The sequence below is a fragment of the Camelina sativa genome, chromosome 11 (genome assembly GCF_030686135.1).
Source record: "Camelina sativa cultivar CO46 ecotype springtype chromosome 11, ASM3068613v1".
Classification (NCBI taxonomy): domain Eukaryota; kingdom Viridiplantae; phylum Streptophyta; class Magnoliopsida; order Brassicales; family Brassicaceae; genus Camelina; species Camelina sativa.
Genome location: NC_141890.1, coordinates 48,625,107 through 48,651,198, shown reverse-complemented (window position 1 = coordinate 48,651,198; position 26,092 = coordinate 48,625,107). Strand labels below are relative to the sequence as shown.

At 34.8% G+C, this 26,092-nt stretch overlaps 4 protein-coding genes and 1 pseudogene across 5 annotated transcripts; 2 read left to right on the top strand and 3 right to left on the bottom strand.

Annotated features, from left to right (window-relative positions):
- On the bottom strand, positions 1 to 1,324 carry LOC104726811 (embryo-specific protein ATS3B-like). Its single transcript, XM_010445758.3, has 2 exons — positions 988 to 1,324; positions 1 to 641 (listed from the first exon to the last, which is right to left on the bottom strand). Exons 1-2 carry the CDS (start codon positions 1,204 to 1,206, stop codon positions 195 to 197), a joined length of 666 nt encoding a protein of 221 aa, XP_010444060.1. The 5' UTR covers positions 1,207 to 1,324; the 3' UTR covers positions 1 to 194.
- Positions 1,325 to 5,584: 4,260 nt separating this feature from the next.
- Positions 5,585 to 7,656, bottom strand: LOC104726810 (xyloglucan galactosyltransferase XLT2). The gene has a single exon (XM_010445757.3). The coding sequence runs from the start codon at positions 7,281 to 7,283 to the stop codon at positions 5,724 to 5,726; it is 1,560 nt and encodes a 519-aa protein (XP_010444059.2). The 5' UTR covers positions 7,284 to 7,656; the 3' UTR covers positions 5,585 to 5,723.
- A 5,788-nt stretch (positions 7,657 to 13,444) lies between these two features.
- Positions 13,445 to 19,892, top strand: LOC104726809 (LRR receptor-like serine/threonine-protein kinase ERL1). Its single transcript, XM_010445756.3, has 27 exons — positions 13,445 to 14,047; positions 14,658 to 14,796; positions 14,892 to 14,963; positions 15,070 to 15,141; positions 15,222 to 15,293; positions 15,390 to 15,461; positions 15,557 to 15,628; positions 15,707 to 15,778; positions 15,890 to 15,961; positions 16,039 to 16,107; positions 16,199 to 16,270; positions 16,352 to 16,423; positions 16,515 to 16,586; positions 16,678 to 16,749; positions 16,853 to 16,924; positions 17,001 to 17,072; positions 17,160 to 17,231; positions 17,315 to 17,386; positions 17,476 to 17,547; positions 17,628 to 17,699; positions 17,774 to 17,845; positions 17,931 to 18,002; positions 18,087 to 18,160; positions 18,247 to 18,375; positions 18,457 to 18,795; positions 18,884 to 19,254; positions 19,346 to 19,892. The coding sequence occupies exons 1-27, from the start codon at positions 13,957 to 13,959 to the stop codon at positions 19,670 to 19,672; spliced, it is 2,907 nt and encodes a 968-aa protein (XP_010444058.1). The 5' UTR covers positions 13,445 to 13,956; the 3' UTR covers positions 19,673 to 19,892.
- A 59-nt stretch (positions 19,893 to 19,951) lies between these two features.
- On the bottom strand, positions 19,952 to 22,396 carry LOC104726808 (uncharacterized). The gene is made up of 12 exons (XM_010445755.2): positions 21,987 to 22,396; positions 21,769 to 21,903; positions 21,514 to 21,673; positions 21,322 to 21,421; positions 21,149 to 21,231; positions 20,985 to 21,057; positions 20,834 to 20,899; positions 20,707 to 20,754; positions 20,575 to 20,621; positions 20,415 to 20,496; positions 20,251 to 20,330; positions 19,952 to 20,137 (listed from the first exon to the last, which is right to left on the bottom strand). The coding sequence occupies exons 1-12, from the start codon at positions 22,153 to 22,155 to the stop codon at positions 20,074 to 20,076; spliced, it is 1,107 nt and encodes a 368-aa protein (XP_010444057.1). The 5' UTR covers positions 22,156 to 22,396; the 3' UTR covers positions 19,952 to 20,073.
- Positions 22,397 to 23,096: 700 nt separating this feature from the next.
- Positions 23,097 to 26,049, top strand: LOC104726807 (65-kDa microtubule-associated protein 9-like; annotated as a pseudogene). Its single transcript, XR_015572134.1, has 11 exons — positions 23,097 to 23,122; positions 23,240 to 23,272; positions 23,529 to 23,597; positions 23,700 to 24,164; positions 24,248 to 24,457; positions 24,547 to 24,702; positions 24,783 to 25,097; positions 25,177 to 25,263; positions 25,355 to 25,428; positions 25,516 to 25,590; positions 25,684 to 26,049. The product of XR_015572134.1 is annotated as a 65-kDa microtubule-associated protein 9-like (transcript).
- The last annotated feature ends 43 nt before the right edge of the window (positions 26,050 to 26,092 follow it).

Sequence of the window (26,092 nt, the reverse complement as noted above, 5' to 3'; positions counted from 1 at the left end):
TATATTAATTAGCTTAATCTCATATTCAACAAAAATTTCAAAATATATCACATACAAAACATTGATGGAGAGTTCATGTTGGATACTTCACAACTCTAAGTTAGAGTCTCTAACTCATACATTAACTAATTAATGTTTTCTCAATAATCCAACTACAAAGGTCTTACACCATACTTATTAGGTTAACTAATAACTCAAACAACCACTGCCGCAAAGGCAAACGCAATCGCAGCGAACGCAACAACCAAACACGCACCACCTCTACGTCCAAAGGCAGCAGATGGCCGTGGTGGCGGTGTCGGGATAAAAGGTGGTTCCGGAGGAAAAGAAGGCGGTGGGACGGTAGGGGACAACGGCGGGATATACGGCGAAGACGGTGACAAACTGGTGGTGTTGCAGTTGTTGTTGCCGGACCAAATGTTCTCAGGGACGTTTTCATTGAAATCAAATTTCACGGATTTGGAACCTTCTTTGAATATCTCAACGGTTTCAGGGATCCAGCCGTCGGGACCGGAACGGTAAATGTAGACGGAGCAGATAGTGTTGAGACATTCACCTTTGATTTGGAATGTGTCCGACGAACATTTCTCAAAACCTCCTCGTCCTCCACTTAACGGTTCGTTTAGCCTCGGTGCGACCACCTAATAGCAATATTAACACAAACTATTATTATACTATAGCTCATAGTTTCCAAATATATAAATCTTATATATATAAGAGTTAACATTATTGGTTTAGTTCATATTTTAATTTGTCTTTTCGTCTACATCTAAAAGCAAAAAAAACAACAAATCAAATGAAGTTGCATCTTGGTTTGAATAGCTTTTGGTTTAGCTGATTTAGTTAATACAGTTCTTACATGATTCCATCATCTCAACTTAGATGGAATAAAGTTTCAAATTAATACAAAGCACAAAAAAAAAGAGATTTCGACCCACAAAAAGGAAAAGAAAAAATCCCAAAGTTTTTCGTAATTTGTACACAAACCTGGTTACCGTTGGCGTCACTAAAAGCGAAAATGATCTGATCCTTAGACCAATTAGGAGATAAACAGCTTGTGGTGACAATCACAGTGTAAGGGCAGCTCTCTTTTTCATGAAGTTTGAGAGAAGAGATCAATGGCTGATCATCAGTTAGGGAGAGAACGGGGTTATTGAAGCAGAGGACAAGGAGAAGGAAGATGAGTGAAAGAGAGAAGAAGTCCATTTGTTGTCTTCTTGAGAAAGAGACAGATGGGCGATGAGAGTTAAAAAAGAGAGCTTTAGAAGTTGTAATATAGAAGATGACTAATGTTACCTGCTTACTTAAACAGTTACACTTGGCACACTACGATCCACAAACGGAGCATATAGAGCTACTTAACCAACAAGCAAAATATCTTTACTGAAAAAGTGATAGTTGAGTTTGAGTAGGTGGACTCTTTTCTTCATTATTACTATTACATTGGAGTTATGAGTGAACTTTATTCCATCTAAGTAAAAGTGATATTGTATTACTTTCGAAGCATAGACTATATATATTATACACCAACTCTCCGATTTTCTAAGGCCATGTTATTTGGGTGAACTTATCTCCCGTTCACTGTAACCAATTTTGGTGTAGACTTGTTCTTTACATTTGGTATCCAAATAATAGAAAAAAAAAAAAACATAATAGACACAATCAACGAAACCATATAAAGTTTACACTGATTTAGCTTCTTTTCTCGTTACGGATATTGGATTTCTTGGGAATTAACATATTTACTACATTAAGACCGTGCTACAACACGAGTTGAAATTCATTTTATTTATATTGTAATTCTTTTATAAAATATAATTTATGTGATTGTTTTTAAAAAAAAATTGGAGATAATATTATACAATAAAATCATATGCTAAATATAATGACTTGAAAAATACATTTATTTTGTGAATTTAGTTTTTAAAAAGCGAGTTATTATATTATGAGTAATTTAATATATTGTTATACTTTTTGTTTTAATATACTTGGTTTTTTGAAATTCTTTTATATTATAGTGACATATTACAGTTAAACCTCTATAAATTAATAAAGCCGGACCCATGATATTTTATTAATTTATAGAGGTTTTCATTTATCGATAAATTAATAATTATTAATTTATCGATAAATTAATAAAATATTAATTAATGAAGAGATTTTTCATTTTCATAATTTTGAATATTTTTAATTAATAATAAGATACTTTTTTATAATCCACATTTTTATAGAATTTTCTTAATTTATAATTCCGACTATTGTAATATGATTGATGTCAATAGTTTAGTAAATTATCTAAGTGAAAATGATAAATGTTTAGAAGTTTAGAGTTTAAAAAAAATTGATGTTACTATCCCTCATGATGAAGTCAAAAAATATATTGAGGTACCTTTCGAACCAATTATACGTAAAGAAACAACTATCGCGTGCAAGACGCTCTATAATTTTTGGATTTAATTTGAAAAGACAACACAAAATTTTTTTTGATGCAATGAGAAAGATTTTAGATGGGTTCCAACAAGAACGCAAATTCAAGAATAGAAAACACCAATAAGCCATATTTCACTAAATGTTTTTAGATATATATATATACATATATATTTTGTTTATATATACATATATATATTTAGTTTATATCATTATTAATTTATAATATTGATGGGACCATATTTTTACAAAAGATTTCAAAAAAATTAGTATCTTATTATTTTATTGAATTGTGTCATTTTTTACACCGGCCCAACCCGGGACTGGAAAAATTTATTAATTTATAGCGAGTATTAATTTAAAGAGTATTAATTTATAGATGTTATACTGTATTGACATTGCTATAACAAACCAATTTAGAGTGTTTATAGTTTCTAACTTTAATATCAAGTTTCAATATTTTAAAAATATTTCAAAATAAACTATTTAAAGTTTATTATATTATATAAAATTATAAAATTCAACAAAAAAAAATTTGAAATTGATTTTCAATATTCAAATTTTGACCCGTTACTCATTAATTTTTTTAATTCAATAGTTATTATTTTTAAAGAATAATAATAAAAAAAATTTAATATTTTGTAGATTGAATCATTTATATTTGTTTTAAAAAATTCAACTTATGGTATACCCGGAAATAAAACTATTTTTTAATTATAATAAATAATATGATAATTTATTTGTTTCACAAAATAGACTCATATATAAAAATGAGAGCTGAAGTATAATAATAATTAACAAATTAATATGTTAAATTAGATATCAAAGAATTTTATTTGATGAATAATTTAATAAAGGAAATTAATATGGTAAGTTAGAGTATATCAAATGATTCTTTATAATATTTTCTTTAATATTTTTGGAAACAATAAATCCAGACTATACAAATAATATAAAATTTAATCTATATCATATTTGTAACCAACTTATTAAAATTATATTGTCTACAAAACATCGTTGTGTACTTCTGTTTCTGTTTTATTATATAGCGGATCAATAGGGGGCGGGATCAATATATATCTACAATCATCGAAGTGTCACGAGTATAACACGATTACCAAACCTAACCCACAAAATCAAATTCTACTACTTCTCCTACCTACCACCTCAGTTTCTATCTTCGTACAATTTATATTAATTAAGAAGAGATGATTATTGTGATTGTAAGGGAAAGGTAATGAGTTATGACCGTTAAGTTTTTCAAGAAAAGGAAATTTTATTTTAGAAAAGGAAAACAGAAGGAAAGGTTAAGTTTTTCCACTTATATGATTGGACGCAAGAAAAGGAAATACTTAAAATTATCAATTAGGAAAAGGAAACCACTCATACAAACTCTTATTAATAATTTTCACTAAAAAGAACGAACATGATTTTTGCAAAATGTTCAATTTTGTGTGAAGACACTACTAACGCTCGAATTTGTCACCACTTGGCTCAGTCTTTCAAATTGTGCAAACTGAAACTCTGTTTTCTCAACCTCGTTAGATATACTTATAGAGAGAGATACTCGAGACGAGCTTCGTCAACTGGAGGCGGCTCATGTAATACTGTAATAATTTGTGTTACCCACACTCAAAATATTGTATTTTGATATTGGTGATGAGAATCCCGCTTTTAGTTTGAGACTTGATGGGTTGAGAATTAAATACTCCCAAGAATAAATTACTCTGCAGGACTTATAAGCGTTCAATGATGTTGATTAGCTGTTTTTTACAGAGTATTGGTTTGTGCTCATTTTCCTTGTCATCTCTCACCACCAGCAATGTCAAAGTGGCTCCAACTTGTGTTTTCTGTAGAAGTTTTGAGGGTCTTAGATTAGACCAGAATCAATTGTCTTTGAAGGTTTTGCCTATCCCCAAATCTCTTCTATAGTGATCACTTAACTTGTTACACGAATTTGGGTTTGTACGTAAGAGTCTTCAGATCCTCTTCCTCTTTCAAATTATGAACTTACATCGAGTTTAAGATTCTTACATCGTTTGTTTTGTAGATATCAATTTCGTCTTATATTAGCCCTAAGTTATGTAAGGAAAAAAAGTTATTTGTCCATGCTGAGACACTCTTGATTTTACATACCTCAATGAAAATGTCTGAAAATATTGTCTCGATCAGTACATGGTAAAACTCGTGTGTCCATAATTTTCATGATTTAACTCAGTCTCACAAGTCCTGTTACTTAACAACTCAATCTTTATATAATTTTCATATATGATGATGGTTATAAAATAAACATTTCTTTTCCCCTAAGATATTATGAACATAAAAGAAGCTAGCAAAACTTATACAGCTTGTCATTGATGTTAACCAATATGGATATGAAGCACGTAGAAATAACCCCTACCAATTCTTAAAAGATCATAATTTTGGAAAGAATCACTTGTACACAAACTTGATTACACGGTTACATTTACCTGCAAAAGACTTTCATATATGATATATATGATCTTTAATCTTTGTATCATAAGACCCAAACATCAAAACTATATTATTAACATGTTTAAACTCAAATATAAAGGGGGAAAATATGTTTTACCAAACATATTTACATTTAGATTTAAGTCAATAAAAAAACTAAGTAAACCCCATTATTTATAATGTCGTCTTCTTTTTGTTGTTGTTGTTAAAGTTATGGTGTCGTATTTAGTATTTTACATTGGCAAGAAGACTGACAGACACAATCAAATAAACTAGAAAGGCAGATCCAGCTTCTTTTCTCGTTTACGGATATTGGATTTCTTGGACATTAACATATTTCTCAGTCCATATACGAAGCTTCAATCATCAAAGTACCAAACCTAACCCCCAAAATCAAATTCTACCTACCTCCTCAGTTTCTATCATCGTACAACTTATTTTAATGGAACTAAACCCTTTTACGTGCGAAGATGTGGACCTCTGGTCCTTTTTTTTTTAACTTCCCACCTAACTAAGTAACCCAAACATTACAGAAACATGAACTATCTGCATCGAACGAGATTAAAACATTAAACTATACTCCCATGTCTCCAAAAGAGAATATATAAAAAAGAGAACTCTACAAACACATAGAACCACTTCCTTGACTACTCCATCAAGTGTTTTTGTAATAAACAAAAAGTTCAACTAACCAACTTATTTCATCTTCTCAAACAAAAATCTTAAATTTACAGTGTAATCATAACTTTTACTGAAGCTACTAAAATTTGAAGAATCCTTATTAATAATAAATAAATAACCATGTTCATCTTCATCTTCAATCACCATTTGTACCAATTCTCTTGCTCCTTGAATCTTCTAAAAACTCCATCTATAGCAACATCAAAAGCATCTTTGAAACTCTCTAAACCATTCGGAGACTTCGCGTACACCAAGTTCGGTATCAAATCGATCACTCTTTCTCTCATCTTCCTCACATCCTCTTTACTGTACCGTTCCAACACTTCCTTTATAGACGTCGTACCGTTTTTAACCTCGTTCCGGTCTATAAAAACCGAATAACTATCCGGTTTATCCGGTAAAAACCACTGGTACTGCATGTACGCGGTCCGTCTCCAAAAGAAAACCGGAATCGAACCGGCTAACATACAGTCAAATATCGACCGGCGCGTGAAGCTGTCGCCTCGAGGCTGGAGACAAAAATCTGACCCGAGAAACGTCTCCAAGATCGCCGACGAGCCGTTCGAGCATTTCCCGCCGGTACAATCCACCGTCCGGCAAGCCCCGCGCGATTCCTCGCAGTGACGAAGAAGCAATCCCCTGAAATCGTTCTGAATCCCGGCGCGTGGAGCTCCGGCGAAACAGAACAACGTCTCACGACGGCGGTTTCGTACGAAATCCTGCCATCTCACGACGTCGGAGTCCGTTCTAGGGTGGAATCCGGTAGGATACGGCACACCGACATCGAAGTGATCCCAAGAGTTACGTTCGATAAGGAGGCGCGTGATGTTGCGCATCCCGGGGGTGTAGATACAGTTAGATCCCCAATCTTCGTCTTTAGACCTGCGAAAATCCCATGTGATGCGTCCCATGGTAATGAAATGATCCCAACCGTTGGATCTATTCCAATAAGGTTGATCTTTAACCCACTGTGTCATCATCTTACAATGACGGTCACGATCAGCCGCTGCGTAGTTTGACCAAAGATATTGACCGACCGCGAGTCCAGCGTAGAACGGGATGTAAAAGGCCGTAGCTGATTCCGGATCCAGAGTCCGACACCGGTGGTTTGAAATCCGGTTATGGAAGATGATTTCGGTTACAAACTGGTCAGTCCAGAACCAAGACTGAACCAAATCTTCAGGGATCACGTTGCGCAACGACGTCGCTTCTTTGCCGAAACCGTCGTTGGAGAGAGCGTCGCAGCGAGAGCTCCACGGGTTGAGGTTATCGCACTGCTGTAGAATCACTTGGTTGAAGATCTTTGGCATGTCGTAGACGAAGACTCGACCTGAATCGCATCGTGAGTCTGAGGACGTGGAGGAGGAGAGAGGGGGATCGGAGGAGGAGGTAGAGATGACGGTGGTGGTGGTGGTGATGGCGGAGACGGAGACGGCGGCGGGGGAAGGGAAGTTTAGAGGGATGTGACGGTGAGGGAAAGGGATGGATCGGAGAGTGAGGAAGAGGATGAGTTGGAGAGAGAGAAGAGAGAGGATAAGCCATGTGCAGTGGCTACGAGAAGCGGCGATGTAGGTAGAGCGGTTTCCGATAGAGTTAAGCGAGTTGAAGGAGCTTTTACGATCAATGGCGGTGGTGGTGTCTGGGGTTCTGGTTTTTTTGAGGAGACGTTCAGGACTGGATGGATTTGAGACAGGAAGCATAGTTTATGCTGAAGATGATGAGATTCGATTCCGTCGCCGGAAATTTTGGGTCCGTTACGACGACGGAGCTAAAATCTCCGGAGGGAGGTAAAAAGAAGGAAAAAATAAGCGTTTGGGTTAGTTTGCCTTGTTGTGTGGTTCTCGTTGAAGGCGTAAAGCTTAACTCTCTGAGAGATAGAGAGAACTTAATAAGAGTGCTCGAGAAACGGGGAGATTCTGTTTCTTTTTCCTTTTCTGTTTTGTAATAAAATTGGAAACTATATTCTAATTTGCTTTGTTTCAGCTAACTTAATGAGAGTTCACGGTTTTGTCCCCAAAATTTTCTAGATTTCCGAAACTACCTATAAGATGATCTTCAACAATCCTCCTAAGATAACAAAAGTCTTTGAGAGGGACATAATAAATAAGTTAAATTTCATTGGTATATTGGGTGTAAATAGAATAAATTAAAACTTTGGGAACAATACAGAAAGGCTACTAAGATAGGGGTCCTTATTAGTGTATTGAAATTGTTTCATGTTCTCAAAGGCGTCGGAGACATTACGGAGCTGAAAGAAACGGACACGTGCCTATGTCATTGACCGTCTGTGCCGGCAACCGACAAGGGAAGACCACAGCAGCCGGTGTATAGTGAACACTTGGAACTTAGTGTAATTGACAACGTGTCCTTGTAGAAGCAGAAACTATTATCCTAGATTTTTTTTTTTCTTTTTTTTGGCTTCAGAGTTTGTGTCAGAAACTAACTTAGTATTATTTGGCTCTCAATCACGTTTTCCATCCAATATCTGGGAAAAAATAATAAAATCTTAACTTAAGAAATTTATAGTTTGCTTAAAATAATCACCGGATTTGGAGTATATAATTGAATTGGTAATTAGAACTTGTACAAAATATAGAGACGTTACAACTTTCGAATTATTTTAACAAAAAATACATAAAACCTAGGAAAAATGGAAATACGAAGATCGTGCATATGAAACAAGTGGCAAAATTAAAAGGTCAAAAATGCAAAGGGGTTACAAAGGCGGGGAATGCGCCGAAAAGGTGACGTTTACGTGTAGTTGACAGAGTAGAGTGAACTGGGTTTGATGTTGAGAGAATTAACTCATCAGGGCCATCAAAGCCATGTGAGCATTTGTGGCCATGCCTCTTAAACCCACGAGTCATGCCGCTTGACGTGTCAATTACTCCAAGGTTTTGCCGACAAATTTTGTTTTTGCTGATGACACTATATAATTTGATTTCTTTGTAGTTTACTTTAGATTTTAATGGCATATATCTAACCCGGAACTAAAACCGGATATAATGGCAACTGATTTTGGTTCGAGTGGCTGGTGATTTCATCAAATTTGACTATAAACTCAAGCACGTAGTGAGCTAAAAAGTTGGTAGGCTCTTTACTTTTATTTGGTTCCATACTGGACCATCTCTATTGAAAAGCATATTGACTGTTTGTTTGGTTTTTTTTATCTAACAACATTAACTTTAAATATTAGTCGAAGAGTTTGTTGAAGTAATTATTAGTAACTAATTACAACAAGCGTTTATTTTAAAGTCTAATACTAGTTTAGTTTAGATTTTTCGGTCAAGCTTTCACGAAAGTGAAGATTATTAAAAAGTTGATAATAGAGCTTATAAGAATAGATCGTGGTATGTGATAATTAAGAAAACTATAGAAAAGAAAATTAAAAAGAATAATGTAACGTTATACAATGCACACTAGGTCACTCACTATCCTTTGTTTATAAAATAGCAAAGTGCATATCACCTAACTTTGTCTTAGTTAACGGTTATTTATTGAAAAGTATTATTCCGTACAATGAATGAATAGTTTGATGATCTTTTAATCGAAAAACTGTTTGGAAAATGGTTTCATTCAAACGGTAGTTTGATTACATACTTGCACAAATGAATACATTTTGGTTGATGGAACTTGTTTATACAATTAACACTAAAATATGATACTCAATAAACCAATAACGTCGTTTAGCTGGTAAAAGAAACCGAAATTAAAATAGTATCGTCAAAATACATGGATCCAACTCAAAAGCAAAGTTACAATTAATTACCCCGAACCGGACGAGCTTCAAGTCAACGTTTAAAAAATATGGAAAATATAGTGATCATGTTTCGCATTATTCGGGTTCGATTCCTTTGACTTCGAGCAATGTGCAGTTTTCGTTAAATCGGAACGTCATTATGATTCATGAACCTATAGCCATTCCATGTATAATGTACGGAAGAACTAAATCTTTAGTCTAATAGACTAATACTAGTACTAAAGTCAGAATAGCATCATAATATACGGGAAACTAATTATTTAGTTCAACTGAGAGCGATCAAAAGTAATAAGGTAAACTAAAATAAAATACATATCTATTTAGTTCTCGATGGTAACTAAATGTATGAATGGTTACAGCGGTTGGAGTGGACAAATCCATCTGCAAACTAAATTGTTCTTTATTTACTATTTATTAAACATAATTTGCAGTAATACGGATTAAATCGCAGACATATTTGATCGTTTGGACTGCAGTTATCATTCGCACTCTAAATAGACTAGTAATTAGATATAATTTATAAGTAACAAAAAAACCCACAAAAAAATGCGTATTAACGATGAAGTCGCGTGGAAACACAATTTATGATAAGTTGACAAAAAACCAACAAACTGCGATACAATATTAATAAACGATGAAAGTGTCGGTGTATGTAATTGCAGTGAGCCCTTAATTTGATCATCATTAATTATTTAATTTTATTTTGAAGTAATGAAAAGCGAGTGGGTTACCAAACGCGGCGGCCTTGGTGGAGATAATCAGCTGACACACACCACACGAGTCACGACTCACGACTCTTACCGGAACGAATCTATTCATCAATATCAATGGCTTGTTTAAACCTAAGACATGTTGCACCAAAAAATAAAGTTAAACCTAAGACATAAGCAATCTATAATGCGCTGGTATAGTAACTACTTTATTATGTCTGGACTAATAATGTAATCATATAAATATTAAGCCGAAAAAGAGTGCTTAACAACCAAAAAGTGGATTAACTTGGTGGATAAAGTTACAAGACCTTTAATGATTAGTATTGTACCAAGGACAAGTGGCAAAGCACTGAGAGCAGAGTAACAAAGCTCATAAGATTTTGTACTAAAAGTTGTAGTAGATTTCCATAGTTTTAAAGTACACCAACATATAAAGAAACGCGGGTAGTGGTTTTTAGTTCACTGTTTATGAAATCAAACGAATGTGTTCCTATCAGCCAATCAACACCGAGGACTGATTATAATTGTATGTAGTTGGGGTTGATAGTGAGCCATTCTATCTTTGCATTGTAAGTTGAACCCTCAGTCTCTCACGTCTCAATTGAAAATCTGGTAGACTAGTTTTTTCCGGTCGGACTATAATTAGCTGATAGCATAAAGTTCTTGCATGCAAAATATGTATTGCTCAATACCTCTCATCAGGTCATGTAGCCCAATTGTTCTAATCGAGAGACTGATGGTTCAACTTGTGTGGAGAACGGAAATAAAAGAGTCCAATGGCCCATCAAACACAATATTCATATTTAAACGGGTTTATTTGTTATATCTATTATGGGCCTGACTTATATGGTTTAATGAGATAGGAGGAACAAAGCAATTTGCAAGGTTTGCTGCTGTGTGGACTTGATTAAAGAGTAAAGACAAAGTTGTACAAATTGTAACATCACCCAAATTTGCAAGGTTTACAAGAAAGTCAAATTTGAAACCAGACAAAACAAAAACCAACTACGCATTAATGATCAAACATTCCTAACTCTTACACTTCCTATCATTAAGGAAACAATTAGTCCGTAGTTAAAAAACCAAACCAAACTAAGAAAAGAAAACTTACAAATTTTCAAACCGAATTTTTTTTTATCAAAAAAGAATTTAATTATATATATGAAAATAGTAATGTAAACAGAAGACTAGATTGGGAAACTTGGAACGAACAGTGCTTTTAGTTTGAACGGCTGGGATCGAATGATACAATGCCCACCGTAAGTTTCCCTAGGGATTACAAAGCCAAAGACCAAATCAGTTACTACTTACCGCTACAACCATCGTCTCAGCTTTTTACTAATGAAGCATACATTTGTATTGGCGTCTCACATCTTGCCATGTGTCCACTATTCTCTTCTCTTATTGGCTTCTCCCTCGTAGGCTTCTGTTTATAGATCACTCTTAACTTCTAACAGTCTTTTATTTCTCATTATTTCGTTTCGAATCAAAACAAGAGGTAACCCTAGTTTTAAAGTTTTTCGATATCACAATTTTCATTATATAAAAAAAAAATTGTAATATTTTGCTTTCTTTTCTAAAGTGGAACGTGAACCAATTTTACCTTATTTATAAAAACTAGCAAACAAATTGCCTAAAATGTTTATAACATCAACAAGGTATGCCCACGATCTAGAGGTATGTTGCATTTGTATACATATAGCAGGAAGCCCTACGACCTTTATTGTTTTACAGCTCAACAACAGCAATAATAACAAAAAAAATCATAAATTGGGTAAGTAAATAACATAAGTAATCAAATGCAAAACCGTAACTGAGTAAAAAAAAATTAGTATGAATCCTACCGATTAAGATGCAACACATGTCTAATGTTCAGTAAAAGTGTGGTCTTGATAGGCCATAGCTTAACCCATGCATCTTTACAGTCAATAGAGAACTAGAGACGCTTATAGCTGAACCTACTACTACACCACTTCTTTATTTATTAGTTTTTGGTTGGTTATATTATTTTCATTCATTTATTAACTTTTGTTCTCGTGGACACAAAATTCCTCCAACATTTATTAGAACGACTATAAAAATTAAAAACTAGTACATATTATAACGTTAGAGTAAAAAAATGAATATATAAATGAAAGAAATATCAAGTTTGACCGATAGATTGTTCTACTTATGAGACAATCAATATTAGCTTAGTGAACGATTAGAGTTATCTTTAGACCAATATGACTCTTTATTTGTAATTATCGCAAGGTACAATTCCACCAAATTTTTACGTCTCAATGGTACAACTTTAATTGTGAAATCAAATCCAAAAAAACCACCATGTGACATGGTCTCTTATAAGAGAATGAAAAAAACTTAATCCTAGGGGGTGTTATTGGATAGTGGATTTTAAAAGAATTTGATGTATTTAGAAATGAGATGTTATTTAATTGTGTATTTTTAAAAATCGATTAAAATCTAGTGATTTTGTGTGATTTTGGATTTCAACTTTCTTTGCTTCTAAAATATGAACGAACACAATACCACACTTTTCTCAAGTATATATATATATATTTTTTCTTTTTCTCTTTAAATGTATCTCTATCCTTTAACATATTATTGTTTGATTTTCTTCTCAATTCTTTTATATAGGCACATTTATTCATCAAATCTGTGTTATTTTGAGATTTTTTTTTTTTTTTTTTTTTTGTGTTCTTTAACCTTTTTTTCTCGGTTCATGATCTATAACTTTTTTTTTCTGGATTCATGATATAATCACACTTTTTTTCTGGGTTCAATGTCTGTTTCTTCCTCCACAAACCCTATATGTTAATCGAAGTGTAAAAGTCTAGATGTTGTTAATTTAATATGGTTTTGGTGTCTAACTGATTATGGATAATTGTTTTTTTCTATAAATAACTTTAAACAATCCATAACAATCACAAAAAATATATTATAATTGACTTTCAAATCCACCTTATATGCATTATAAAATCCACACAAATACATTAAACTTTTAAATCCACTAATATCCTGCATTAATTAAAATCCATTAAAATCCTTAATCCAATAACATCCCTATTCTCTTAAAAAAGGAACGGTCGAAAAAAAGGATAACCATAAAACCAAACCGGTCCAACCGGTTTCCCCGATCACTATTAAAGCATTAAATAACTTTTCACAAGGAAAAGCATAGTTCAGTTTCTGTACATCGCGTCCCACCCTATTAACCGTGCACGCGAATGATCCCACCGTTCGATTAAAATATATAGCGTGCTAACGGGATTAATCCATCAGTATAATGTTTCCCCCAGCATTGGAAAATGGCGTCTACTACAGACGGCGGGTCTTGTCGCCGTCAATCAGCTAGTCTAAAAATTCTTAACGCCGTTACATCTCCGTTAATTACAAAACGTTAATGCATATTCCGTGTGTGTGACAATGTGAGTGAGAGAGAGATCTTAGTACTAATTTTGAAGTGGTTTAATGTTTCAACGTGACATTAACATCAAAGTTAATGTTCGATAAAGAGTATTAAGCATAAATTGATAGAGATATATACATGTGTACATACATATATACTCTCTCACACTGACAGATTTGTCGTGGTCTTATAGCATTCTCTTTCATGGGGTTCAGCTCTCTAGTTATATAGGACTGTAGTACATTATCTCACTCTCCATATCTCTCTCTCTCTCTCTCTTCTTTAACATCTCATCTCTGGCTGGCTCTGCATTTCTTGCAGTTCACGCTAATCGCCTGTCTTGGTTCCCCTTTCTCTCTCTACAACAATGGCAGAACAAGCCTGAACTTTCGTTCTTTTGTGTTTTGTTCTCCTCTGCTTTGTTGTTTTGAATCAAAAAAAACTTGAACCAGCTTTTTGGCTTATTACCCCAAAAGGAAAGAAGAACAAAAATGAAGGAGATGAAGATGCAGCGAGTGGTTTTATGTTTAGCAGTTGTGGTTTGTATGCTTCTTGGTGTTGCTTCTTCTATGAACAACGAAGGTTTCTTCTAACTCCTCTTGCTTGCTTTTTCTTTGGGTCTTTTCTCGTAATGTTTGTTAAAAATTTGATTTTTGTTTCAAAAATTAGGGTTTAGGCGCTTTACTCTTTAACCCCTTGTTTGATTTTTTTTTTTAACTTTTTCTGAAATTTCGAATCCAAAATCGTTTTTGGTTAGAAGAGATCGAAACTCAAATCTTTGGGTTTCTATTGAACATTTGGTTTCCCCGAGAAAGAGAGTTAAAGTCGAAAACTTTTTTCCTACCCAATACTTAGCTCTGGCTTGTGCTTCATCTAATGCATATATAAACCCAATCTTTTTTCTCCATTTTCCAAGAAATTTAATCATGATTAGAATGCCTGTTCCAGGACACTGGAAATTTTGTATTTTTCCAAGCTCTCTCTGTTTCTTCCCGAGAAAAAAATCGAAGCTTTAGTCTCTAATTTGTGTCCTGGAGAGAAAAAAATTCGAAGCTGTAGTCCCTAATTTGTGTCCTGTAGAGAAAAGATATGAAATTTTGAGAAATCCCCCAGTTGGGGGTTATCAAATGGTTTCTATATATTTAAATATTTGACTGATGTTTCGCATTTCAAACGTTTTAAAAATCTACAGGGAAAGCTCTGATGGCGATAAAAGGCTCTTTCAGTAACTTGGTGAATATGCTTTTGGATTGGGACGATGTTCACAACACTGACTTCTGCTCTTGGCGAGGTGTCTTCTGTGACAACGTTAGCTTCTCCGTTGTCTCTCTGTAAGAATCTTATTTGAGTTCAATAAAAGTCTTGTCTTTGTCGGATTGTCTCACTTCTCAGGCCTTGTAATTTTCCGTTCTTTGCTTTTGTGAAGGAATCTGTCCAATCTGAATCTTGGAGGGGAGATATCTCCAGCTATTGGAGATCTAAGGAATTTGCAATCAATGTAATGTGTTTTTTTTTTTTTTTTCTTTCTCTCTGTGGAATTTGCATGTTTGATAAGTGTTAAAGTCTTAAAAGATGGTGTTTCTAAAGGCTTTCTCCAATTGCAGAGACTTGGTAGGAAATAAATTGGCTGGTCAAATTCCAGATGAGATTGGAAACTGTGTTTCTCTTGTTCACCTGTAAGCCTTTCCAAACATGTGTCTAGAGTTTTCAGTAATTCAAGTCATAGATTTGACTTCAATATACTCTTTTTATACAGGGATTTGACTGATAATCTGTTATATGGAGACATACCCTTCTCAATCTCTAAACTCAAGCAGCTTGATACCCTGTATGTGTTATACTGTTAACTTTTCGTTTTTTGTTTCTAAAATTACAAGTTCCATTACTTTATTGTATCATTTTTTAAACAATTTTTATATATCAGGAACCTAAAGAACAATCAGCTTACAGGCCCAGTACCAGCAACCTTAACTCAGATTCCAAACCTTAAGAGACTGTGAGTTCTGTAGTTACATCATGTTACTCATTAATCAATATTTGGAAGTTGATTTTACTCGTTGTCATTATTAATTTGGAATCATGTTGTTGCAGTGATCTTGCAGGCAATCATCTAACGGGTGAGATATCGAGATTGCTTTACTGGAATGAAGTTCTGCAGTACCTGTAAGATCATTTTCTCCAAACCTCTTTACACCATAAAAAAAAGTGCTCCCCTCCTTCTCTTATGCATTCTCTCTGCAGTGGTTTACGTGGGAATATGTTGACTGGAACGTTGTCTTCTGACATGTGTCAGCTAACCGGTTTGTGGTATTTGTAAGTGGATCTGACTCTCTGCCATGTTTTTGAATCTCGTATAGCTCCTCCTGGTCATTCTTTGTTTCCTGCAAGTCTGAGTTTTCTTAACTTTAGTTTTGTTGTTTTTAGTGATGTGAGAGGCAATAATCTAACTGGAACTATCCCAGAGAGCATTGGAAATTGCACAAGCTTTCAAATCCTGTATGTGCCTTTTTAACAAAATCATCCGATTTCCAACAAATAAGTGTACTGTGGACTCATGACTTTTGATATTACAGGGACATATCTTATAATCAGATAACCGGAGAGATTCCTTACAATATTGGCTTTCTCCAAGTCGCTACTCTGTGAGTATTGAGACTCTTCAACTTTAGTATGATTGATGAATGTAAACACTAAACATGCGGTTACTGACATTGTGTATTATCTTTCTTGTAGGTCACTTCAAGGAAACAGACTGACGGGTAGAATTCCAGAAGTTATTGGGCTAATGCAGGCTCTTGCTGTTTTGTAAGTTCAATTCATACAGAAACGTCAAATTATTTATCGGATCAGGCTCATCTGACTTTGTGAATCCTATTCTATCCACAGGGATTTGAGTGACAATGAGCTCGTTGGTCCTATCCCACCGATACTTGGCAATCTCTCATTTACCGGAAAGCTGTGAGTTTCCTTTGTTTAAAAAACCATATATTGTAGGCTTCATATGTTCAGCTCTTGGCACATACAATAATACATGTTTTTATTGGATTAGGTATCTCCATGGAAATAAGCTAACTGGTACAATCCCATCTGAGCTTGGGAATATGTCACGTCTCAGCTATTTGTAAGCTTGTTACACTCATCAAGTTTGTTTCTCTGTAGCTTTTGCATTCCATAGACTTATGTTTTCGGTTTTCGTCTATCCGATTTCACAGGCAACTAAACGACAACAAACTGGTGGGAACTATCCCACCTGAGCTTGGGAAGCTAGAGCAACTGTTTGAGCTGTGAGTTTATTTGTTCTTGCTCTTTAGTCTTAAGTTGTTCACTCTATTTGTTGAGACGTTACATTTTAACGTTTTTTCAATGATACACTGTTCAACATGAAAGAAATCTTGCCAATAACCGTTTGGAAGGTCCCATACCATCCAACATTAGTTCATGTGCAGCCTTGAATCAATTGTAAGCTATGAAATGAATCCTTCTGAAATTATGTTTTCCTCTATTTTATACTAAATTCTGCTTTATTTGCTTTCAGCAATGTTCATGGGAACTTCTTGAATGGATCTATACCACTGACGTTTCGCAATCTGGGGAGCTTAACTTATCTGTGAGCTTTACATCCAATACATTATACAATGCAGTAACATTGCATTCCTCTTAACATTTTAGTGACCGCTTATTCTTGCCAATACAGAAATCTTTCGTCAAACAATTTCAAGGGGAAAATACCGGCCGAGCTTGGACATATAATCAATCTTGACAAACTGTATGTCTTCTCAACACTGTTACATCCTCTGTTTATGTGTTGTTTAGATTTGCCCCAAACTCATCATATGTTTTTGGTTCCAGAGATCTGTCTGGCAATAACTTCTCAGGGTCTATACCATTAACCCTTGGTGATCTTGAACACCTTCTCATATTGTAAGTTTTTAACCCTTAAAGTTGTAGAGTTGTAATGTTTATCGTGCTAGATTGGTTATTGAGTTTTGATATTTTGCTTTATTGAACAGAAATCTTAGCAGAAACCATCTAAGTGGACAATTGCCTGCAGAATTTGGGAACCTTCGAAGCATTCAGATGATGTAAGGCTCAAAGTTGCTTCTTTTGGTTACATCAAAGATCAAACCCATCTCTTTGAGTGACTTGGCTGTTTTACTTGCAGTGATGTATCACTTAATCTGCTCTCCGGAGTTATTCCCTCTGAACTTGGCCAATTACAGAATTTAAACTCTTTGTAAGTTAATCATATGATCTTATCCTTTACATTATATACAAAATAGAAGTTTGGTTCATTATGTTTATGTGCAGAATATTGAATAACAACAAGCTTCATGGGAAAATTCCGGATCAGCTTCCGAATTGCTATACTCTTGTCAATCTGTAAGTTCTTTTGCTAGAGACATTCACTTGTGATCAGACATTTGTGAATCCAACATTTTGTTCTAACTTCTTCTAAACGTTTTAGGAACCTCTCCTTCAATAATCTGTCCGGGACAATCCCACCAATGAAAAACTTCTCACGTTTTGGTCCGGCCAGGTATGAAGCTACTCTCGGTATTCTTTCACTATGATCATGACGCATAATCTTCCAGTGTAAAACTGATTCAAATCTTTTGTTTAGCTTTGTTGGAAATCCATATCTTTGCGGAAAGTGGGTTGGATCTATCTGCTGTCCTTCTTTACCGAAATCCCGAGGTATCTACTAGATTTATACTTTTAGCATTGTCTTCAGTAGTAGATGCGTATTCTTGTTTTTTTAGGCTTACTTGACTTAATTTCAGCATTTTCAAGAGGTGCTGTGGTTTGCATTGTTCTTGGCGTTATCACTCTCCTATGTCTGATTTTCATTGCAATTTACAAATCAAAGCAGCAGACGAAGATCCTACATGGTCCCTTAAAACAACCTGAAGGTAATGATGAGGGCTTCACAGTTTTTCTTAACATGCACTTCTGTTTATTAGTTGTTAATACGACTGTGATTCGTTTCTCAGGCTCAGCGAAGCTAGTGATTCTGCACATGGACATGGCAATTCACACATTTGATGATATAATGAGAGCAACCGAGAATCTTAGTGAAAAGTTTATAATTGGATACGGTGCTTCTAGCACAGTATACAAATGCGCATTGAAAACTTCCAGACCTATTGCCATTAAGCGAATCTACAATCAGTATCCGCATAACTTGCGGGAATTTGAGACAGAACTCGAGACCATAGGGAACATCAGGCACAGAAACATTGTCAGCTTGCATGGATACGCCTTGTCTCCTGTTGGCAACCTTCTTTTCTATGACTACATGGAAAATGGTTCTCTTTGGGACCTTCTTCATGGTTAGTTTTTTAAACCTTTGTGGATCATTTTTTGAAAAAATGATTTTGCAGATAACATCTAAGAAAGAAACTTTTTTCCTTGGAGTAGGATCATTGAAGAAAGTGAAGCTTGATTGGGAGACGAGGTTGAAGATAGCGGTTGGAGCTGCACAAGGACTCGCCTATCTTCACCATGATTGTACTCCTCGGATCATTCACCGTGACATCAAGTCATCGAACATACTTCTCGATGAGAATTTCGAAGCACATTTATCGGATTTTGGGATTGCTAAAAGCATACCAGCTAGCAAAACTCATGCTTCGACTTATGTTTTGGGAACAATTGGTTACATAGACCCAGAGTATGCTCGTACTTCACGTCTCAACGAGAAATCTGATATCTATAGCTTCGGGATTGTTCTTCTTGAGCTTCTAACCGGGAAGAAAGCAGTGGATAATGAAGCCAATTTGCACCAACTGGTAATATGAATCAAGAAACACTCTGAGGAAACACTGATATATGATCTTTGAACCATTAGAGAGTTAAAAAAATGTGTTTCTTTTGTTGCAGATATTGTCAAAGGCTGATGATAATACTGTGATGGAAGCGGTTGATCCAGAGGTTACTGTGACTTGTATGGACTTAGGACATATCAGGAAGACATTTCAGCTGGCTCTCTTATGCACAAAGCGAAACCCTTTAGAGAGACCAACAATGCTTGAAGTCTCTAGGGTCCTGCTCTCTCTTCTTCCATCTCTGCAAGTGGCCAAGAAGCTGCCCTCTCTTGATCCATCAACCAAAACGCCGCAGCATGAGAGCGAAGTTAGGAATCTTGAGGCGGAGGCATCACAATGGTTTGTTCAGTTCCGTGAAGTTATCTCCAACAGTAGCATATAAGGTTTCAGCTTTAAAAACATTCTAGGGCTTTGTTTAGTTTCTTGTGTCCTAAGGAAGATAGTATTGCTGATTGGAAGGGGGGATGGTTTTTTACAGTGAATTTAGGGTAGTACAAGGGGTGTTTTGGGTAAGGAAAAAGAAGGTATGGGAAGCATTTAAGATAAGAACAAAGGTTATATGAAAGAAAAGGATATGTGAAGTTAATGTTTGTTTTCTCCCACGAACATGTTCACGAGTTCGTTAAAGTCATAAAGTATTGTCCCCACAACAAAAAAAAAATAGACAATCTCTTTCTCTATGCATATATTTAAACAAGTATACACGTTTACATATATATAGACATAGGAATGCGTATGTGTATGACATGTATAAACATAATAAGAACATCTTCAAGGTGAAGATTATGCAGTGATCAGGTTTCTAGCAACAACCTGTGAATCGAATTTCCGGCATAAATCCAGGCTCCTGTTGAAATTATATCATCAATGGTGTCTGTCTGTCTGATATATATTATGGCCTGTTTTGTTTTGAACTATTGGAGCTTTGAAAAGATTAAAGTAGGATCAGCTTTTAGTTACCTGTTACTATCTGTCCTGCAGGAGCTCTGGTTTCCATATTCTAATTGGGTTGCCTCACCGAGTTCTTCTTTGCTTGATCTCTGTCAAGAAAAGGAAGATTTTGGACTTGTTAATATGTTTACAAAGGGACAATTCCACAAGTTTTTGGAAGAAAGTTGAATTACCTTTGGGTCTAGAGGGCAATTTATCTTTCTGCTGTGGTTTTCTTTGGCTATCCTACTTTTTGAGGAATCAGTGCGCTTAAGCCTGTAGAAAGTGTGTGTGTGTGTGTGAGAACGATTTAGGAAAGGTTTATTCATGGAGTTTCAAAGCAATTTCACTAACGTTCTGGAGTTGGTAGCATCATTCTCTTGTATGGCATCGGTTTTAGCCTGCAATATGAGACATTATTTAAGTAAATGTGAACGCGTAGAATCAATCAACATTCAACAATGGGAACAAAGATTTATGACTTACATTTACAGAGCGTTCTTTTGCTCTCAGTGTTGTTCTTAAACGAAATGCCTAACGCATAAAATTCTGTTAATTGATGAGGAACGATAAATAAACTTTCTAGTTGTAGCTGTTGAAAGGTACATTATACCTGAAGATCTTGACACCGTGGCGTATTAGTTTTGGGCAAAGATGTTAAAGAAGGTTTCAGGTTTATCTGCAAGGAATCCAAATCATAAACTATGTGGTAATGAAGAAACTAAAGCTATTTGGAATGAACACAAAAGAGAATAAGTAAGTACATTTTTGTTCCTAGTTTGTATTTTAGAACTTGTTTTTGCATTCTTCTTCTCGGTTTCTGAGTTAACCTTAGACCTGAAACTCTCCAGAGAAAAAGCCTTTAAGGATCACTTTTAAAAATGTATGCAAAAGGCAAACAAACATTATGAACTCAGAGTCCTTTCACCTGTGTCTTTCAGATCTTTCTGCAGTTCTGAGATTCGGCTCCCTTGGAACAGTGAGTTTGGATCTTCTGCCGACATGAGCCACCTAGAAACATATAAAAGAGTTTACAATGACTCATGGTGGAACCTATCAGCACAAAGATTCAAAACTCCCTATAATATATATATCACACACCTTAGCTTCTGGTTTTTGCCTTTTGATATCTTGGTTTTGTAACTTAGAGACTAAAATCGGAGATACGTAATCTCCAAACTTGGCTAATGACCTCTGACATCTAAAACATATAAAAAAAAAGAGTTATTGAAGCCAAGAAAAAATCAAATCCACAAAGGTTTACCTCATTGGGTAAATTACCCTAAATATTACCTAGTCAGAAGCTGAACAGAGTAAATGTCTAATGGTTTGTTCTGCCTTGCAAGCAAAGAAGCCGTAGGTCTTGTTAAAGTAGAGATACTTGATTTGGTTTTAGATTTGGAACTTTTTTTCTTGGACACATCTTTAACTGTTTGGTTATAATATATGAACCCTGACAACAACAACAACAACAACAAACAAAGGGTCTCAAAAACTAGCATTGACGCATCATTATCTTTGTCTAAACCAAGATTTCAGAAACATTACCGTTGAATTTCTCATTGCGATTCAGACCGGCGGTATCCAAGGATTCGGTTGTGACCTCGACAGGCTTAGATTCTGCGACGATGCTCGTAACTTGCTCAAGTGGTTCAAATTTCCAATTGAACTTTGGGCTAAAAGCTGAAGACAAAACATAAAAAAGATTCAATACAATTGAAGAGAAAACATAAAATAACAAAAGCAAGTCTTTGCGTGTGTCATACGTGAAGGAGGATAGTTTCCAGAGTATTGAAACCAAGTTTCGATATCTTCGGTTTCGGAATAAAGCTCAGGTCTAGAGAAATCGTAGAACCGAGGTGCATCGAATTCGAAATCAATATCGAATTCGAAATCATCTCCAGATAAACTAAATCTTGTTGATTCCGGAACCATACTCAAATTCCGATATCCGAAGAAGGAATCGAGTAGGAGAGTTTCGCATAAATCAATGCGATTTGTTTCTTCTTCTCCCTCTCTCTCTCTCTCTCTCTCCCTCCTCTTCTTCTTCCTCCTTCCTCCTCGAATCTCTGGGAAAATTAGAGCAAAGGAGAGAGAGAGAGAGAGATGAGAGATGAAAGCTCTAATTTTTTCTATGGAGAAGAGAGACAGAGAGATTAAAGGTAACGGTTCTAATTCAGTTGGCGCCGTATCGATATTACCTTTGTGTAATTACAGCTCACATTTTTAACCTATTTTTGATTTTGGTTCTTTAGTTTTGGAATATCACCAAATAGACCCGACATTTATTTTTTCTTCTTACCATAAACACCAATGTTTTCATCTAAAGATTTTGTATTTGTTTGACAAAAATTATACACAAAATATCTATTTATTGATGATTACTAATATAACTATACACAATCTTACAAAAAAAGAAATTTAAAAACATCCTTCACTTCTTGGTTTTGACAAGATTTTTAGTTACTTTATTTTTAAATCTTAAATAGAAAATTTTCGTTTACAAAAAATAAATAAAAAGAACATATTATTATTAATTAATTTATGAACTAAGTTATGATAATTTCTTGGTAACTGGAAGTTTTTTTAAAGTGTATCTAGGCTATTACTTTTTTTTTGTGTGATTTCAATAATTGTAAGTACTTAAATAAGATATATTTGACTAGTTTATTAATTTGGGTTTTCATTCTGGATACTCCTATAATTATTTAAAGAAGAGATTTATATGCTTCCTTCCTTGATGCCAAAAAAAAACTGAAAGATGAAAAGTTGATTTTAAGGGCGAAAATTACACAAATCAAAAGATTAGGGGGTGGGGGGGGGGGGGGGGGGTGGAATATAAATATACGAAAAAGCGTTCGCTCAACGGTCCTTTAACAGCCGTCTCTCTTTCTCTGTGCCTGTAATTTTTTTTTTGTCTTTTTCTTTTATCTTTAACGACTTACCTGTAATTTTTTTTTTTTTTTTGAGTTTGGATGTTTTTTTCTTTGTTTTTCTAATTTCTATCCTATTTTTCTAGGGAAAAAAAAACGGCTTGTGTCCTTCAATCCAGGTAAAAAGTCTCATCTGTTGTCCATGAAAATTCAAAAGAAATTATGGTTTCTGGTTTCAGATATTTACATTGATTCTTGACATAGCATGTTCAAATTCATCTGTGGTCTGAAAAAAATGAATGTAATTTGTTATCGTTTTGAGGATTTAACCGGTGAAATTAAAAAGAAACTATCTATTGAGGAGAAAAAAAGACTATCTTCATAGGATTGAATAAGATAACGAATGTTGTTAAATATTGTTAAATGTATTTGCAGAGTTTGGAGATAATAATGTCCAAAACTCATATCGAATCAACTTGTGCATCTCTTCTACAAGAACTTGAGGTTTGTGATTGCTTCAATTCCAAGAAAAAGGGTTTACTTAATCAATATTAACAAAGAAACCATTTCAAATTGGATGAGTTTCTGTTTTTGGTTCTGATGTAGATTATATGGGAAGAGGTTGGAGAAACTGAAACAGAAAGAGAGAAGATTTTGATTGAGATCAAAGACGAATGCAGAAAAGTGTATGGTAAGAAAATCGAAAAGGTTAAAGAAGATAGGGTTAAGATAAGACAAGAGATTGCTGATTCAGAAGCAAGAGTTGTTGCTATATGTTCTGTTATGGAAGAGCCACCGGTTATTGGGAGACAACATTCTGATCAAAGTGGGAGAAGCTTGAAAGAAGAGCTGGTAAAGATTCTTCAGAAACTTGAAGATATGGAAAAGAGGAAATCAGAGAGGAAGAATCAGTTTATTCAAGTTATTGAAGATATAAGATGTGTAAGACATGAGATTCATGGAGAATCTGATGAGACTTGCTCATCCGATCTTTCGGTAGATGAATCTGATTTATCTCTTAGGAAGCTTGAAGAGTTACATAGAGAGCTTTACACACTTCAAGAACTGAAGGTATATATATCCACACTTACCATTACTTTGATTTTGTTTATCAAAAGTAAATAATTGATGCTTTATTTGATGTTTTGGCGCAGAGAAACCGGGTGAAACAGATTCAAGATCATCTAAGAACTCTCGAATCGCTTTGTTCTGTTCTCGGTTTGAATTTCCGAGAAACTGTCACCAAGGTTCACCCAAGTTTAGTAGAATCTGAAGGGTCAAGAAGTATAAGTAATGAAACACTTAACAAGTTAGCTTCATCAGTAAAACAATGGCATCAGACAAAGATACAAAGAATGCAAGAAGTCAGTTTAATGGTTTAAACTTTTTTGTTTAACATCTTACTTAAACTCTGCTCTTTGTTTCTTATAAAGCTCTTTTATTGATTTTGCAGCTTCAAGATCTTGTGATGACGATGCTTGAGTTTTGGAATTTAATGGATACACCAGCAGAAGAGCAACAAAATTTCATGAACGTTTCTTGTAATATAGCTGCTACCGTTTCTGAAATAACCAAACCTAATAGTCTTTCTATAGATTTGCTTCAGGAGGTAACCTTTTCACTACAACTATGAATCAAATTCTTTTCTAAGATTTTATTTTCGCCGATGGATTGCTTAATGTTTAAAAGGTCAAAGACGAGCTGTGTCGGTTGGAGGAGTTGAAGTGGAGCAAAATGAAAGAACTTGTTCTTAAAAAGAGGTCAGAGCTTGAAGATATATGCAGAAGAACACACATTGTTCTCGAAGAAGAAGATATAGCGGTTGAGAATGTAATAAAAGCCATTGAATCAGGAGATGTGAACCCTGAGTATATACTAGAGCAAATCGAGTATCGAGCTGGGAAAGTGAAAGAGGAAGCTCTAAGCAGAAAAGAGATTCTTGAAAAAACTGAGAAATGGTTGAATGCTTGTGAGGAAGAAAACTGGCTTGAAGAATATAATCAGGTTAGAGTCTCATTTTTGATCATTAAAGGATTCAGTTGTAGTACATTTTGCTGGCTACTTAATTATGATTCTTGTGTAGGATGAAAACCGATACAATGCTGGAAAAGGATCTCATAAATCCTCAAACGCGCAGAGAAAGCTCGTGCACTTGTTAATAAACTTCCAGGTTTCTATATAGTAAATGATCCCAACACATTGTTGTTATCTTTGTGTGAATGCTTATATCTAACTAAAAAAAACTCTTTCAATCTTCTTAGCTATGGTTGAAGTATTAGCTTCCAGGATTACAATTTGGGAATCAGAGAAAGAAACTGAGTTTCTTTTTGACGGTGTATGGACTTATCTTCTTACCTCTCTACTTATTTTTTCTATTTACATACTTTCAATTGATCCATTTAATCTAAATTTCTTCATTCAGAATCGCCTACTTTTGATGCTAGAAGATTATACAGAACTCAGAGAAGAGAAAAAACAAGAACGCCGTAGAAAGAGGGTATTAGTTTTACCTGCAAATGATATTTTCAATCCAATCTTCTATGTGTTGTTCCAAATAATCACCAAGAACAATGCTTTGTTGGATTTGTAGGATCTGAAGAAACTTCAGGGTCAAGTGACATTAGAGCAAGATAAAGCAAGTGTTACAAAGCCTCAAAGCGCGAAAAAGGGTCTTAAAGTATCAACTAACAAGAGATTTGTCTCATCGCCTCAAACCCCTCGAACTGATTCGCCTCTATCAGCAAAATCTATTACTACTCCTCAATCACGTCATGGCTGAAAAAATTGAGCAAAAAAAAAAAAAACAGATTCTTGAAATTGCAAACAACCTGCTGATTTAGAGAGAGGGTCTCACAGGGATTCTTGGATCATCATTTGTAATCTGTCAATTTCATCATCAGATCCAAGTGTGTGTACACTGATTGTGTTGCGGAAAGATTAGTTTGACTTTGACCGACCAATGTACTTGCTACAAAAAAACAATGTCAATTTTTGTCCTA